This window comes from Simochromis diagramma, unplaced genomic scaffold (genome assembly GCF_900408965.1).
Source record: "Simochromis diagramma unplaced genomic scaffold, fSimDia1.1 OVJJ01000274.1, whole genome shotgun sequence".
Taxonomy (NCBI): domain Eukaryota; kingdom Metazoa; phylum Chordata; class Actinopteri; order Cichliformes; family Cichlidae; genus Simochromis; species Simochromis diagramma.
In genome coordinates this window covers 718,953-735,776 of record NW_024387386.1, presented here as the reverse complement: position 1 = coordinate 735,776, position 16,824 = coordinate 718,953, and the positions used below count along the sequence as shown (strand labels likewise).

Here is a 16,824-nt window from a genome sequence, read left to right as displayed (position 1 = left end):
TGTTTGACATTAGAGCATTTATTTCAGTTTTTCTCTTTGTTAATACAAAATACTGAACAATGCCACGTCCCTCGCCCATCTGAGTCAAGTACTGAAACTCCCTTTTTTTGGAAAATGAAGACAGCCTACCAATATTATGAGGAACCAAAAATACAAGGGAAAAGAAGTCTACCTTACTACTACAATATGAATTTCTATACATTTATAAAATCAGTTATTTGCAATGATTTTCAATTCTTTATTCTTCACTTTTTAAGTACACTTACAAACAAACAAAATTATGAAATGCACACACACACGCACGCACACACACATACATATATCCTGTGTTTTTGGTGTCAACATGTAGTTGCATATGTATGAACATGTATTTTTTTTAATGTTTTCTTCACTCATTTGTCTGTTTTACAGTCAATACAAGAGCACAGCAAGTATCCTGCACTATTTAAAACCATTTTTTGTTTTGTTTTTTTGTTTGTCTTTTTACAGTAAACTTTGTTACCGTTCACTTGATTAACAAAAATGTCAAAATATTATTCCAGCATTGTGAAAAAAAAAAGGGGTAGTTTTATTATTTATTATTAAGGTAAACAGTTATAATGTGAGACAATTTGCAACAATTTTCCCCATTTCTTAATTACGTCTTCATAATTTGTACAAGAAACCAGCAGCAAATGTAAATATCGTATCCACTCAGGTGGGACGTAAATACAAGTGCAGGTTCTTCATTTCTAAGGCAAAGAAAGGTTTTTTTAGGCCTTGCCACACTACAATTTTCACTGTCATACTTCCCACTAGGCCTTGGTAAAGAAAAATAACCTAATTACAAACATGATAGTGTGAAAGGTCATCTTTTTTTAAAGCACACTGCACAGTGGCCCTGTTGTAAAGTGATGGAAGAGCAGATAAGCAGTCATACATACGAGCACGCTACAACTTTCACTTCATTACGTTAAGACACTAAATCAGAGATTAACAAAAGAAAACTTGCTAATGTCTTGAAGGCCACCAGTTGACAGTTTAATGAAAATTACTTTTAATCATACCTGTATATAAATGTATATATTAATCAGGTTTTACCCCCCCCCCTTTTTTTTTTTTCTAGAGTTATTACCAAAGCAGATAATGCTATGGGTGACAACAGGAAAAACAAAAAACAAAAAATAAAACCCGAATCACCTCAATCAAACACTCTTGATCTGAAAAGACTGAGCAAACTTGATTTGGAAGCACTGCTCGTTTCACATCCTCCCACTCATGCTCAGCGGGACAAAAGAACGAAAAAGAAAGAAAGAAAAAAAAAAAAAAAAAAAAAAAAAAAAAAACACAAAAGCACCCAAACAGCAAAGAAATTTTCATTCCAGTCCTCTCAGATATGTGACAGCAATGAGGGGGAAACCAAATATGGGACGAGGGAGAGAAAACCCTGCTCTCCCTGTGGATCAGACAGCAGTGACCGTCCTGGAGATCTCTTAGAACAGAGAGCAACTGGAGGGGAGCAGCCGTCAGAGAAGGGGAACAGCAGGCTTTTGATGGTGTCTCTTCACGGCACTTTGCAGTCAATGCCAAGATCAAAAGATGTTGGGACAGCTCTCCCAGCTCCCGTGCTCCTTAGCTTCCCAGTAGCCTCCCTTATAGATGTGAATCTCCTCACCTGTGATTGGGTCCTCGCAGCGCTCGAACCAAAGTGCAAGATAGCTGTCATGAGGTGCGCCTGAAAGAGAGGGAAGGAGAGAGGGAAGGACAGAGGGGGGGGGGGGAATAAAAATAAAAAAGATTCCCAGAAAGTTAATGAGCTTCTCACTAGAGCAACATGAATTTAAACATGAAATGGTGACAGTTTAATCGATTTTTATCTTAAAAAAAAAAAAGAAAGGAATACTTGCCTTTCAAGGAGGGATCAGTAACAGAGTCCTCATCGACAGCTTTGGAAGACAAAAAGGGGATCACAGAGAATCGTTTTACCCCTTTGTTCCATGATTTTCCCCATGCAGAGAGGAGAGGAGTAAAGAAAAAGTGAAGCACAAACAAGTTCGATTCTAACCTTCTTCTGATTGACTCGAGGTGCGTTGGCTTGCGGCCTCCCTCTCTCTCTCACGGCGGGCGGTGCGCTGCTTCTCCTCCAGCCGCTGCTTCTCGGCATTGGCCTCGTCCCAGCGACCTTCCTCCATTAAGCGCTGGTCAGGCCGCCGTCGGCTGTCCGTGGGAGCCACGCCCTCTTCAGGCTCGTTCAGGGTCAAGGCCAAGGCAGTAAAGTAGTACATGGTTTCTGCTCCATCGCTGAGGAGGATGACAGAGCACAGCACAGCAGCGCTTTCAGTCACACAAAACTACACCCTGATACTGGCATTGATGCCATCCATGTTTAGGTCTAATGTTTATTTCTGCTTCAGAAAGCTGTGTGCGCACCTCTAAATCGTAACTAATGCAGCACGGCCCGGTTTTACTTTTTAAAACAGCACTTACGGTAAAGGGTTTCTTCTCCACAACTCTCTGGCTTTAAGGGTCTGATAGACCGTCTTCTGTTTGCCCTCAGTGCCGTTCTCGCCTCCTCGGCTGCTCTGCATCACCTTGGAGAACTCCATCTTCTCGTCCCATGTGCCCGACAGCACGTAGTGTGCCTTTCCATCTTTATCCATTACCACACCTGTAACCTAAAAACAGAAGAGATGGGAGGTTCCCACAGAGAGCCAACGGAAGAGCAGAGCATCGTGATCCATCGAGCACAAGCACAAATTTGACGACAGCAGTTTGGTTAAAATCATAACACACCGTAAGATGTTTCATTTTCCTGCTAAAGGATTTTTTTTTTTTGTCAGAAGGAAGCAAAAAAGGAGACTGTAAAAGCAGCTAACACAATCAAATAATGTCATAAAGGCAAAGAAAAGCCTGTATATTAAAATTTGTCTGTTGGTTCAAACTTGATGCACCTACTGTGTGTGAGTTTTCTTTCAAAGCAAGTCAGAGAAAAACAGACTAAATCTATTCAAGTCTTCTGCATCTTTCTCACCTTTCTGGCTACATCTCTGGAGAAGTAGCTGTAAGGAGCAAACTTTAAGTGGCAGCGGTCTCCGGTGGTGTGGTTTACTACGTCTATCTCACCAGACTGGAAGGGAAACACAGGGATACACAGTGAGGAGGGAAAAAAATCACAAGTGGGGATGATATCGACTAGATAAAAATTTTACTTCACACTCAAGTTAAAATGCTGCAACGCAATGCTCTTACTCTACTTTTTATCTGTAGAGTAAAAATTTGAACTGGAAGCAAAGAAATAGGGTATTTTAATGCTATGTGATGGCAACCAGCCATGGCAAATTCATTTATATAGCACATTTCATTACATGTGAACTCTTTGCGATTAACCAATAAAAAACAAATCAGACTTTGCAAAGGAATAAAATACACGGTAACACATACAAACACACAGAGTAAAATCCCGAGTCTGTCTGTGAAGGCAGGCATAGTTGCAACTGACCTTTAGGTCAGCAGGCAGCTTGTTCCAAAGAACAGGCGAGCACTAACAGAAAGCACCCTTAGCACACTCGAATCTAAATCTGAGAGGAGTGAGAAGAGCTGCCCCTGATGACCTGAGAGGTTTGACCTTGTTATAGACACTAAGTCAGAGGTGTACCGGGAGGCCTAAAGACAGAGAGCTATATTAACAAAAAGAAGGACTTTAAAAGGTAATTCTGTACTGAACTGTAAGTCAACTAAGTGACCGCAGTACAGATTCCTGGGTTGCTTGTTGTGTTTTAGAAAAATAGTCTCTGACAACAAATATCTTCATCACCTCTCTGTTAAATTACAAAAGTTTTTAGACATCCAGTCTAATCAATCATTAGTGTGTGAGGTTACATCAGAGGGAAATGATAAGTACAACTATGTTTAATCTGCATAAGAATGATATTTCGATTCTTTAAGATGGGACCAAGCAGGAATACGTAAAGGTTAAAGAGTAATGGACCAAGGACAGAGCCCTGAGGAACCCCAGATGCTACCAAGTGAAACTTGAAAACCAATCGAGAACCTGACCTGTTAAAGTGAGTTAAAGCTGTTAAACAAACTGCCAAATAAATGGGAGGGCAGTAGTGGGAAGGGCACCCTGCATAAAAATCTGCACAGAATGAGTTATGCAGATCTCTGATGACTAACATGTACATGCAGGAGATCACATAAGTGTACGGATGTGCTGAAGTAAACCCTTTCAAAAGTTTTCTTTGTGCGTTTTCTTTTTGGTATCCACCCTGCATATTAATGTCATTGTGAATCACTGAAGTGATTAAAGGCGTCAGTAACTCTATTCAAATGTCACTTCTTTGTTAATGTTACTAGCATGAGAACTTGTTATTGTCTCTCCATAAAAGACATCATGTCAATCATATCGTGGCAAAGCTGGTTGTAAAAGATAAACCCATGTTTATTTTTCCTTGTTAGGAGCGTCATAACAGATCCTTTCTTGCTCTTCATTCCTGCCTCCTCTGCAGATCAGGCCCTGTGGCCCTGCAACGACGTGTCCGAGCGTCTCACCTGATCGATCCAAAGTTTTCCGACAATGATGTTGTGCACCGTGGTGTTAACTTTCTTCCATGTGTAGTGATTATTGCTCTTCTCAAAGACTGCATGAATTGTGCCTGTGACGAAGAAAAGAAATATGAAACAAACTAAAAAATAAAAAATAAAAAAAAAAAAAAAGCAAAGCAAAACCTTTGTTCATTAGTAATTACCGTTTTATGGTTCAACTAAAGAAAGGTGTGGGCTGGTACACTCTTTAGTCACTTATAAATTCTGATGATAGTTGTGTGTACATCTTTTGTCCTTGACACTATGGAAGAATGGTATGCTTTGTTTTCTAACCTAGTTTGCCTCTTACCCAAAGGCATAATGGAGAGGTATTTCCCCCTGAACTTGCTCGCAACTGTGATTTCTTGTCTCAACGTCCAGCCACGATCAGAGATAGCATGATGTGCAGCAGCAGGTGGGTGGTGACTCACCTGGAAAGAGAAAATGTTTTTCTGATGCAACAAAACATCAAGTCCTATTCTTCATGAGTCTGAGTCATCCCCAATAGATGTGACTGACATTTAGTCTCATAAATCTGACATGTGACATGACAGCTTTTACACACACACACACACACACACACACCATTTGATTTCCTCCTCTACAAATAATCTATTCAGGATCAACCGGTGACTTTAGATTGTTTTAGGTTTGTGTATTTTACGACAAGGGGCAGAAATATGACACTTTTTTTTTTTTTTTTTTTTTTTAAATCAAAAAGTCGCCACTTCATGTCTCCATATTAAAAAAAAAATAATGATAATTCTGGTTCCCTGCCAGCATGTTCAACCCCAACTGCGCAGAAAAAGGAAGCAAGATTCTCTCCTAATGCCAAGTCAGTGGAATTTTTTTTAATTCCTCCTTTCTGACATTCAATCTCTCTCTTGAGTTACAGTTCTCGGTTGGAAAACTTCCATTCTCTTGGTTTTTTTCCTCCCTCACCTGCTCACATAGGGAGCGATAGCCACTTTCTCTCTTGCGGTCCAGCTCATACGTTTCTCCCAGCAGAGGGTTGAAAGGCTTTCCCGTGCGGTAGACTGTGGTGGAGTAGGCAGACACTGCGAAGGCGGCCACGTAGCACATCTGCTCCAAAGAGTTCTGACACTTTGCGGCCTTATCCAGCAACTCGTGGTACTCGAGGTCCTCAGACAACCGCTGCAGCATGGAGATGGGCTCATTGAAATTAACCTAGAAAGCAAAATGTTTGAAATTTACTTTTATATTTGTGTTATGTATTAATTCCAGCAACGAATCTCACACATGGCTAAGATGTGGGTCTGAACCTGATTCAAAAAGCTAGACTGGGTAGAAGTGACCACAGGCTGATCTGTTCAATTCGGTTCTATACTGTCCTGTGTGCATCTGCAGCAGTGCACTGCTTCCTTCTGGGAGAGCTTTGTTAGCACAGAGGAAGCTAATAGCAAAGAGTCAGCAGTTTTTGAGCCATTTCACACTTGCTGCAATAGTTTGTGACTTAACCACAAACTGTGGTCAGGTTTGTGTTCCCTCTTCACTTCTTGGAAAGTTTTTATTACGCTTTCAGTGACCTTAAGAGTTGTTGTCAGCATATGCATCTGTCTCCACTCTGCTACACTCAATGTGAGCGAGGCCCATCACACACACTGACACTCGCTATGTAGTGTCACTTCAGTAAAAGTATATATGTGTAGATTGTTAGATAGGTACAGGTATGGTTTGGGTAACGTCTTCTGTTTGGAAAGACCAAATAGAAAAGCTTTTAACAGAAAACCTGTGTTGCCAGTTTCTGAAAATCTGCTAATTTAACTTTTGGCTTAAGCAAAGCCCAAGCCATTTTCTAAACCACAACCATAGATGGGTCAGCAGTGACCTGGCGGGTAGTGTTGCTAAGCTACAGGAAGTCGACATGTGTCAATGTCAAAGTATCTCTGTAATGTGGCAGAGACAAAACTCTTTATTGTTAGAGTGGGGGCAGGGCGACACAATGGCAGTGATAAGTTGACAGAACAAAGCCAAATCAAACATGTGACTATTTATCTCAGCAGTGATCAGTCTGACAAATCAGTTTGTCTGGGCTCTTATAAAAAGCCGTGATGGTAGCTCATTTTAGACAACTCTGCTGGCCCACATCCTACAAGTGACCTACAGTCGATTTCACAAATAAACAAAATCTGGGCAGATTTGCCGATAAAGATCTTCAAAAGCTCTTGCAGAATGCTGACAACCCTTACAGCGGAAAAAGGACAGGGATCAGTATCTACGCTCCAATTTCGTCACACTGAACTGACTGCTGCCACATTTTGGAGGCACTGCAGTGGCATTTAATGATGCGGTTAGCTTATCGTAGATTTTGTATTTTTACTGTAAACGCACACAAACCATATTTCCAATGTGGTTTTAACTTGGGGTAGGAGGGGTGTTAAAAAGCACCCAAATCTTTCATTAATTGAATATTATGAGTAAGACACAAATATTTTAACACTCAAACTCTTTGAGTCTGACTGTCCAAAATGAAGCTGATCAGACGTCTTCTTCAACAGGTAAACAACGAAGCACACATGGAAGAACAACAAGCTTTCAGTAACTCTGACTGACGTTCAGTAAGAAATCCTTACAGGCATCGGGATCTTAGACAGCTCTTTGCCGATGCAGTTTTTCATGATGCTCCAAAGGTTGAGGGAGTAGTTTGGTTTGTCTGGGATGCGTGTCCGCCTCTTCTTTAAGGGTACCAGCTCCTGGGAGGGGGACTCCTGGTTCATCGCAAGAGGCTCCTCGTTAAGCTAAGAAGCAGAAACGTTTATCAATATAAAACGGAAATGTTTTTGATTTATTACCATAGCAACAAAATCATGTATAAAGAATATACATACAACACCAGTCCTACTGCAGCTTTTCATTCAGACTGTTATTTTAAAAGATGGGATACAGCATTATAATAAGATTTCAATGATTCGGACAGAATGAGGCCTACCGACTGATCATCTGCACACAATTCACTATTGAGGCCGCTGATATTACTGCTTGACCTTCTGTAAGAGAGAGAGAAAAAAAAAAGCAAATAGATTCTGTTAGTGACGTGAACGTTACTAGTTAATCAGGTATTTTCACATATGAGGAAAGAGAGGCTTAAAAAAAATGACCTGACACACACACACACACACACACACACACACACACACTCTGTCATTACACAATTTGATTGACTTAAGATAAATACATACTGGAATGTGATACAAGGAAGTGGTCTAAATATATAAAAACAAAGACAAGCCACACACAAAGTCTTGGGGAAAACCCCCAACTAACTCCATCTGTCAATCTGTACCGACGGGTAAAGGGAAAGATACAGACTTGTGAAACTGGGGGTCCGCAGGTACAGTGATAAACTCGGGGGCTTCTTCCATGGCATCAAAGAACTCATTGTCATCATCCTCATCACTGGCCTCACCTTTTCCTGGCCCAGCAGCACCTTAACACAAACAAACATCTAAGTTTTCCCTATACAGAAACTTAAAGATGATTCTCCAGGTATCACAAAAACAATAAAACAACATGTAATATAGAGCAGGTGTGTCAAACTCCAGGCCCCGGGGGTCTGTGTCCTGCAGGTTTCAGATGTGTCCTTGATCCAACACAGCTGATTTCAATGACTAAATTACCTCCTCAACATGTCTTGAAGTTCTCCAGAAGTCTGGTAATGAACTGATCATTTGATTCAGGTGTGTTGACCCAGGGTGAGATCTAAAACCTACAGGACACCGGCCCTCAAGGCCTGGAGTTTAAATGCTCTGAATCAGAGGTGTCAAAGTGTTAAAACAAAAATTTAAAACAAACAAACAAACAAAACAGGAAGTTGCAATTCCTCACATCTGGTTACATGGAATCAGAATCAGGTAATCACGGGTACTGCTACTTGTAAAACTTGACTTAACATTTACCTGATAATTGCCAAGGGGATTTCAAATTGGGGTTTAGTGAATAATGGAGTAATTAAAAAGTTTAATGAGACTAAAACTGATAATGTTCTTTTAGTTTCACATCTTGATTCTATTTTTCTTGCTAAGTGCTTGATCACAAGGACTCTCGTATGTCAGCCACAGAAAATCTTGGTCACCCAGGAGTTAGCATCTCCCTGGTTCCCCTAATAAAAAGCCAATGAAATTTTTCACAGGCTCTTGGATTACCACTGAAAAATATCTCTGTGGGAAATGAGGTTTAATGAGTTTTGTTCAGAAATCGAAAATGGTAAATGGTCTGTATTTGTATAGCGCTTTACTTGGTCCTAAGGACCCCAAAGCGCTTTACACTATACGCAATCATCCACCCATTCACACACTTTTGTTCAGAAATCGAAGTCGAATGCAAACAGTTGGTGGCCCCACATCTTTGATTTCGAAAGAGTTGTACGCCACATGTACCTGATAAGAGTTACAATAGTTTAGTATTTTATTTTCATTTCACTTTGACTTTTGGTTTTGAATTCAGTTTAATTTCATTTAGTTTTCAGAATCGATTTTCATATTTCAGTTTAGTTTTTGTTGTTTGAAAAATTTGTTTTAGTTTAGTTTTTATTATTTTCAGGGTTAGTTTACTCTTTTTACTTATTGTATGGAGGTCAGAAGTAAGATTTACAAAATAAGTGCTGGTATTACAATAAAAACTTTCTGAAAACATTAACTCACACTCTTGTAGAATGTCAATAGACATGTGCATCATCCTTCATTGTTATCTTGTCAGAATCACAACTTACCTTTATTGTCTGGACTAGCATTAGCCTGTGCGGCTCCTCTGAATGCTCGCTCGAGGTGATTGTGCTGTTTGGCCAGTTGCTCTAAAGTCTCCTCCAGCCGCACTCTCTGCTCCCGCTCAGCCTGCAGGGCCTTTTGCCATCGCTTGCTGTGAGTTTGTGCGAGCGTCAAGAAGTCTCGGCACGCCTGAGAAGCATAACATTGAAACACTTTTCAATGTGTTTCATTGAAAAGCTGCGCAGTAATACATAGACAAGGTCTTCTCTGGTATATATACATTATATATTAAAAACTCAGAGGTCAACACACTGAAGAAGGATGTCAGACTTACATTGATCATGGCGTTAGAGGTGATGCGGAACAGAGTGGCTCTTTCTGTGACCTGGCGAATCTTATCCCCAGCCTCTCCAGTCAGACGTAAACCATCCAGTTCTGCTAATGACCTGAAAAAAATATGAACTTTGGATGTTTGGACAATATGTAGTCAATTTACACATCAATGATTTTATAACAGGACTCTTCTGCAAATGGTACAAAACATCTGAATATGGCACTGAATTACCAAACCTACAGAATTATAACTTCAAATTTAGAGCTCACATAGTAGACTAGTAGAGACATGAGGCATAAATGAGACTGTTGCCTGAAGATTAAAGCAAAGAGCAAGGCAAAATGGGTTCAAGTCTGACCTCTGGAGGGCAGAGCCATGCTTTGAGATCAGATCGTTGCAGGTGCTCAGATCCTCCACTTTGTTGCTCAGGGTTCTGAGAGCAGACTGGACTTCTGAATTTTGTGACCCACCACCTTGTGTGATGCGTGGTGACGATGAAGGGAAGTCATCGCCCGAGTCATCTGTTAGGAAATCAAACAAAAGGAAAGGAAAATAAAATATCTGATTAAAAAAAAAAAAAAAAAAGTTCTCATGTCCTGTGAATTATTTAAATAAATAAATAAATAAATACTAAGGTACACTGTTGAACTGCTTGTTAATATCAAATATCTAATCAGCCAATCACATGGCAGCAACTGAGTGCATTTAGGATTGGTCAATGCGACCTGCTGAAGTTCAAACTGTGCATCAGAAAGGGGAAGAAGTGTGATTTAAGAGACTCTGAAAGTGTCATGGCTGTTGAGAAGATATTCAGTGAGCAGCTGTTCTCTGGACAAAAAAATGCCTTTCTGATGTCAGAGGTCAGAGGACAGTCAGACTGCTTCATCTGACAGGAAAGCAACAGTAACTGAAATAACTACTCTTTACAAGCCAAGGTGTGCAGAAGAGCTTTTCTGAAGGAACAACACGTCCAACATCACATACAAATGGACTCCAGCAGCACAAGATCAGGCCAAGTGCAACTTCTGTCAGCTAAGAGCAGGAAACTGAGGCTCCAATTCACATTGGCTAATCAAAGATTGGGACAAACATTGACCTGATGAGACTTGATTTCTGCTGCAACATTCAATGTTTCAGGCCGCTGCTGGTGTTTTTACTAAAGCTCCCAGAGTGTGTCCACTCCATAGTACCAACTGAGCATCATTCAAACACCACAGTCTACTTGAGTATTGCTGCTGGCTATGTCCAACTCTTTATGACCACAGTGTACCCATCTAGGACACTGCCTGGCAGGATAACACAGCATGTCACAAAGCTCAAAACATCTCAAACTGTTTTCTTGAACACGACAATGAGTTCGCTGTGTTCAAATGAACTCCAATCACCAGATCTCAAGCCAATAGAGCACCTTTAGGGTGTGGTTAAACATCATGGATGTGCAGCCAACAAATCTGCAGCAACTGTGCGATGCTATAATGAAAATACAGACTAAATTCTCTGAGGAATGTTTGCAGCACCTTGTTGAATCTTGTTCAAAGGAAAAGGGGCGTCCAGCCCAGTAGACACAAGGTGTACCTAACAAAGTGGACATGCGTGTAAATATGTACAGAAGCACTAAATAATTCCCCTTAAGCCTGTTTTACCTGACTCTGCCTGCATGCGGACAGCCTTGGCTTTGGCCAGCTCCAGGGCAGTGATCCATCGCTGACGTTCCACCTCACAGCTGGCCTTGAGGTGATATGTTTGTGCCCCTCCATTGGAGATGACAAAGTTGCAGGCATCATCCACAGTGATAGTAGCTGTAGCCAAGTTGATGGTGCCCCGACACGTGTGACCCATCTCTGCCTGGGTCCTAATAATCAGAAGAGCCTCATTTGACTTTGGGAATAAAAAGTAACTAAAAAGAAAAGAGAAATATCCTTAAACTATACCAGTGTTCTACAGAAAGGTGTACCTGTAGTATGACAGCAGCCCATTGCTCAGCACAAACCACCTCCGCTGATAACCCTTGATGTAATTTGTCCACTTGAACACCCATCCTTTGTATGTGTCTCCAGGAGGAGTGGGAGTGGGGGTCTTGGCTTCTGACATCACACCCCCTAAACTTAAGCTACAGACTGGAGGGACCTTGAGGGGGAAGATGGAAAGTTTTATCATTTACATAACAAGACTGGCTGATACAGTGATTCGGTGAATCAATTAGGAGCCAGTTCCTTGAATTCTCAGGTGTGACCATTCTCTGCGTTCCCCAGGCGAGGCTTTAATTTAACTGAAATTGCTTTTGCAATGTGGGTGCACTGGGTTTGGAACAATCTGGTTGAGGACTAAGGTTGCAAAAACAGCATCTTGCTTTAAATCACATGCTTTCATCCTGTTTTTTTAGGCCCCCATGTGAAGCCTTCTGGTTAACATGTTTGCATTTCATTCACCTTCTGATTACCTTTTTCCCCCCCTAGCTCTCAATGTCATTTGTCAACCTCTGCTTTCAAAGGTGCTATATAAATACAGTCTTAGTATTGTGACTTGTTTCATCAGCACAACAATGGACAGAACACGTTTTTTTTTTTTTATATAAAAAGTTCCACAAATGTAATTCACTGAGCTCTTACAAAGTAAATTTTAACAGTTGTTATATAACCTGAATATATAAAACACCTGAATATCTCTGGATTTTAAACCAATGGTCCAAATTTAATGTTAGTTTGAACTGTGTGAAGTCAAATTCACATTTTCTGACATTCTTAAACACAAACAATTTCACTTCTTTTCATTGACTACAACCCTACTTACAAGCTGAAAGTCTTTATTATTGATTATTAATGAGTGTCAACACTGATCTTTGAGTGTGGAATGACAGGTCAAAGGTCGGCCGAGAAATCAATACATACCGACTACTCGTGACACGTTTTACCAAAATTAATTATTATTTTCGCCTGATGAAGAGATTAATAAAGACGGAACTGACTTGTGAATAAAAACTTTTAGTGTTATTTTGTCTTCTTACTGATAAATAGTCCAAATATTAACAGTTTTGAGTCTAATTCAGTCCAATTCTCTTTTAGGGAAAATTACTGTAATTTAAGGGGCAAACAGAACAACAACAACAGGTTTTAACAACAGCAACTGGATAAATAAATCAGATAAATCTGAACATACTGACGAACTTGACAACAGAGGTTAGCCTACATTAGCCCCAGTTAAGATAAATGACAGTGTCGGTAACAACAATTCATCGCTGAGAGGAGCTTAAAGTGAATAAACTCAATCTGACACGATTGTTCCAAGTTATTTAGCTAGTGTCTGCATATTTAAAAAGCATTGCGAAGAAGAGCAAATGCTAAACATTGGCTTCATCACTAGCTAGCTTTCAAACTCGCCGATGGCTAAATGTTTACCTTGACGTGTCCAAAATGAAAGATCAGGCAACCAGCAGCCGGGTGAAGTCACTGCTAACTCTGATACCCATACGACACTGGCTAGCTGAGGAGGCTAACAGACCAACACAAGGCAGCTAATGGGGCAAACAAACAGATCGAAGACGTCGACGGCAACAACAGTGCGACTTTAAAACGAAGTGGCAGCAACACGTTTTATTGCTGCCCCTCAATATTTGCGTGTATAAGGTTCATTCTACAGCTGCGTACACCCACAAATATCTATAGCTAGCTAGCTACATCTAACTAGCCTAATGTTAGCTTGCTGGTTACACCCGGTGCAGCAGTGATGGGTCTCCGTGTGGAAACACGCAGCTATGGCTAACTACGTTTAGCATTAAGCCAAACTACCCATCTTGACACATTTAATTCATTTATAAAGCAACAGTCGCTACACTGTTCACAGTTAAGGTAACTACGGTTAATACTTTATTCCACCAACAATGACTTTACATGGTAGTGTAACGCAACTGAGAGGAAAAAAATAGACATTTACCCGTGAGGCAATAAAACATTGCGATTTTTTAATAATTACAATCACTGTTTTGTAATCGCTTGACATTCGTGACATGTAGTGGTATATAATACAGGTGACTATAAACATTGGCCGAAGTTTTCCAGAAGAAGTACAAAAATGCGACTCCGGTGGGACTCGAACCCACAACCTTTGAATGTCTGCATCTATGCCTAGAAGTCCAATGCGCTATCCATTGCGCCACGGAGCCACCTGTTGCACATGTTGAACACTATGGTATTTATAGTGTAAATAGGTCGAACTCGGGGGTGATATTGTCAAAGGTTTTAGATTGTGATTTCTGGGGTTGTGAGTATTGTAATATAGCGTACATTGTGTATAAATAATGTGAAACTGAGCCCTTGCTTCAGAATTGAAACATCCTTTCAGACAATACCAAGCAAAAAACGTTCATTTTCACCCTATCGTTTTAGAGAAGGCTTTCTTTTTTCATATTTTATCATGTTTTTAGATTTTTATGCCTTCTCTGAATGTGGGGAACCTAGGGAAACACCTGGGATTTTTAAAAAGAAAATGATCTCTGTGCGTCAATATGGTATATCAAACACTGGATGGCGCTACAATGCTGCATTAACCTGAATAACCCTCAAAAAACCACCACAATTTCTGGTGACAATGAGAAGCCACTGGATTTTAACCAAATTTACTTTGACAAACACAAATAAAAATCTCTGTACTTTATTTGCAAATAATGACAAGATCTGTTAAATGCAATCTCTAATTCTACTAAAGTACGGCTTCACCAAAAGGTAGATTCTGTTCATCTGGACGTAGCATTTTCAGTGGGAGAAACGTTTCATCACTTATCCAAGTGACTTCTTCAGTCTCAGCTGACTGTAGGTTTCCCCAATTTTATAAACAGTGCATTTGCACAATTACTGAAACTAGCACCACTGAAGGAACAGTGGGCTTGGAGGTCAGTTCCTTGATCATTAATATGCAGATTCTCATGACCATTGATCAACAACTACTGATCAAAGACCACTGATCAATGGCCATGAGTACCATTCACAGATTTGGGGAATGGCTGCAATCACAGCATTGGAAGATGGTGAAAGATGCCCGCCTCCTCGATTCAGAGATGGCTTTCCATTTTCACATAAATGGTCTCCTTGACTCACCACTCAAACCAGCGTTCCTCCCTGTCCAGGATGTGTACATCCTCATCATTGAAAGAGTGTCCACTGGCCTGTAGGTGTAAATAGACTGCAGAGTCCTGGTCTGACAAGGTAGCTCTTCTGTGTCGTGATATTGGCTTCGCTAGAGGTTGTTTGGTTTCCCAGATAAATAAATCATGGCAATCCTCTTGGCACTTAATACTATATTACTCTGTTTGTGTCGGGGGCCCGATCCTTGGGCAATAGGCTCGGAGGTCAGCCCATTGTTCCTTCAGTGGGCTGGTTTCAGTCATTATGCAAATGTAGATTGGGGAAACCTGCAGTCAGCTGAGACTGAAGAAGTCACTTGGATGAGTGAGGAAACATTTCTCCCACTAAAAACGTTACATCCAGATGAACAGAATCAACCTTTTGGGGATTTACTTACCTGGATAATTGAGCGTGCATCAAGAAGATAAAATACAGCTTGTTTCAATGCAGCCATTTTAGAAACATTTCTGAAATTTTATTTTATTTTTTAGACACCATCACACCACTGAGCAAGAGTGACAAATGATATTTTTTTTCAATTCAACTTTATTTATACAGTCCCAAATCACAACATCAGTTGCTTCAAGGTGCTTTACATTGTAAGGTAGAGACCCTACGATAATACAGAGAAAACCCCAACAATCAGATGAGCCGTTATCAGCAAGCACCTCCTGACAGGGGGAAGGAAAAACTCCCTTTTAACAGGAAGACACCTCTGGAAGAACCAGGCTGAGATAGGTGCAGCTCTCTGCCTGACTGGTTGGGGGTGAAAGGAGGGAGAATGGACAAGGACACGCTGTGAAGCCAGAGATTAATAATAACTAATGATTAAATTGAGAAATTGGTTTATAAACACATAATGAGTGAAAAAAGGTTAGTGAAGAAGAAACAATGCATCATGGGAAGTCCCAGAAGGCTACACCTATTGCAGTGTAACTAAGGGAGGATTCAGGGTCACCTGATCCAGCCCTAACTATATGCTTTATCACCAAGGAAATTTCAAGACTAATCTTGAAAGCAGAGAGGGTGTCTGTCTCCAGACTAGGAGCTGGTTCCACAGAAGAGGGGCCTGAAAGCGAACACTTTACCTACAATTCTACTTTTAAATAGTGTAGGAATTACGAGTAAACCAGCACTCTGAGAGCGAAGTGCTCTGCTGGGGTGATATGGTACTATGAGGTCTTTGAGATTATATGAGGCCTGATTATTTAAGATTGTTTGGGGGCTTTTAAAAATATAAAAATTTATTATTTCAACAATTTTAGAGTGCAATGTTTACAAATGAAAGCCATATTTTCAAATGCATTTTTAAAATACTTATTAAAACATATAAATTATTCCGTGTTTTTTTTTTTAACTAATGGGCCCCGGGGTTGGACATGAATTCCTTTGGAGTGTCTACAGGAACGGCATCTGGCGTAAAACTCTGATAAATATGTGGAATTCGTTGTGGCAAACCTTTGTAATTAAGAGAACAGCCGAAAGTTTTGTGTTCGTTTGTTTGTGTAACAAGTCTGACCTGGCAGTTTGCTGCTTTTGCTGGATATGATGTTGTGCAGCGACGGTTAGAAATGCGAAGGGTTCAGAGAGATTTGAATTCCTCTGATAAATGATAAAGTGGAACAGATGTTTACAGAAGAGGGAGATGGTGATTCTGTGGTGTTAAAGGAAGGGATGTCAAGTCTCACAGATGAGAGTGTGCCCCATTTGGATTCTTCTGGGGACCAGGAACATGGGGAGGTGGGTGTAGCCAACTTGGCTCGATAAGGAAGACTGCTGGACAGCATTCAAACCCATTTAAATGGCCACAATAGACTATAAATAAATAAAATTTCAAGTGTGTTCCCTTTTCAACTCATTTTCGGGTCGCCGATCCCCATTGAAGGGAAGGGTTGTAACAAGTGTCATCTGGCAGTTTGCTGCATTTTGCCATGTGATTGGCAGAGGAACTTGTGTGTGAGGTGAAGTCAGCACTCTTCTGTGGGAAGTTCCAGAGACGATTAACTCACTCTGGTGTGAGTGGCTATGTTGTTCGGTAAGAGACTTTTGCTGTTTTGTTTGGATTATTTATTATTGTAGGTGCCTA

At 40.6% G+C, this 16,824-nt stretch overlaps 1 protein-coding gene and 1 non-coding gene across 3 annotated transcripts; both read right to left on the bottom strand.

The window, feature by feature from the left end:
* Positions 1-2: 2 nt before the first annotated feature.
* LOC120720194 (oxysterol-binding protein 1-like) lies at positions 3-13,385 on the bottom strand. Of its 2 annotated transcripts, XM_040009820.1 has the most exons (17): positions 13,017-13,384; positions 11,576-11,748; positions 11,265-11,473; positions 9,980-10,142; positions 9,622-9,733; positions 9,293-9,476; positions 7,894-8,011; positions 7,514-7,571; positions 7,158-7,322; positions 5,506-5,751; positions 4,874-4,994; positions 4,531-4,634; positions 3,011-3,106; positions 2,467-2,654; positions 2,045-2,280; positions 1,887-1,925; positions 3-1,714 (listed from the first exon to the last, which is right to left on the bottom strand). In XM_040009820.1, the coding sequence occupies exons 2-17, from the start codon at positions 11,710-11,712 to the stop codon at positions 1,572-1,574; spliced, it is 2,319 nt and encodes a 772-aa protein (XP_039865754.1). In that variant the 5' UTR covers positions 11,713-11,748; positions 13,017-13,384; the 3' UTR covers positions 3-1,571. The 2 variants fall into 2 exon arrangements, with proteins under 2 accessions (XP_039865754.1, XP_039865755.1); XM_040009821.1 differs by lacking the exon at positions 1,887-1,925 and having other exon boundaries at positions 13,017-13,385.
* A 307-nt stretch (positions 13,386-13,692) lies between these two features.
* On the bottom strand, positions 13,693-13,780 carry trnar-ucu. The gene is given in 2 exon segments: positions 13,693-13,728; positions 13,744-13,780. It is a non-coding gene; the product is annotated as a tRNA-Arg (tRNA).
* Positions 13,781-16,824: the final 3,044 nt, after the last annotated feature.

What these genes read in the sequence shown, in the direction of transcription:
- LOC120720194 (XM_040009820.1), bottom strand. Translation starts at nt 11,712, where the DNA reads ATGTCAGAAGCCAAGACCCCCACTCCCACTCCTCCTGGAGACACATAC. An exon ending in GGGCTGCTGTCATACTACAG is followed by an intron (nt 11,474 to 11,575) that starts GTACACCTTTCT and finishes TCTGATTATTAG; the next exon opens with GACCCAGGCAGAGATGGGTC. An exon ending in TGTGTGCAGATGATCAGTCG is followed by an intron (nt 7,323 to 7,513) that starts GTAGGCCTCATT and finishes TCTGCTTCTTAG; the next exon opens with CTTAACGAGGAGCCTCTTGC.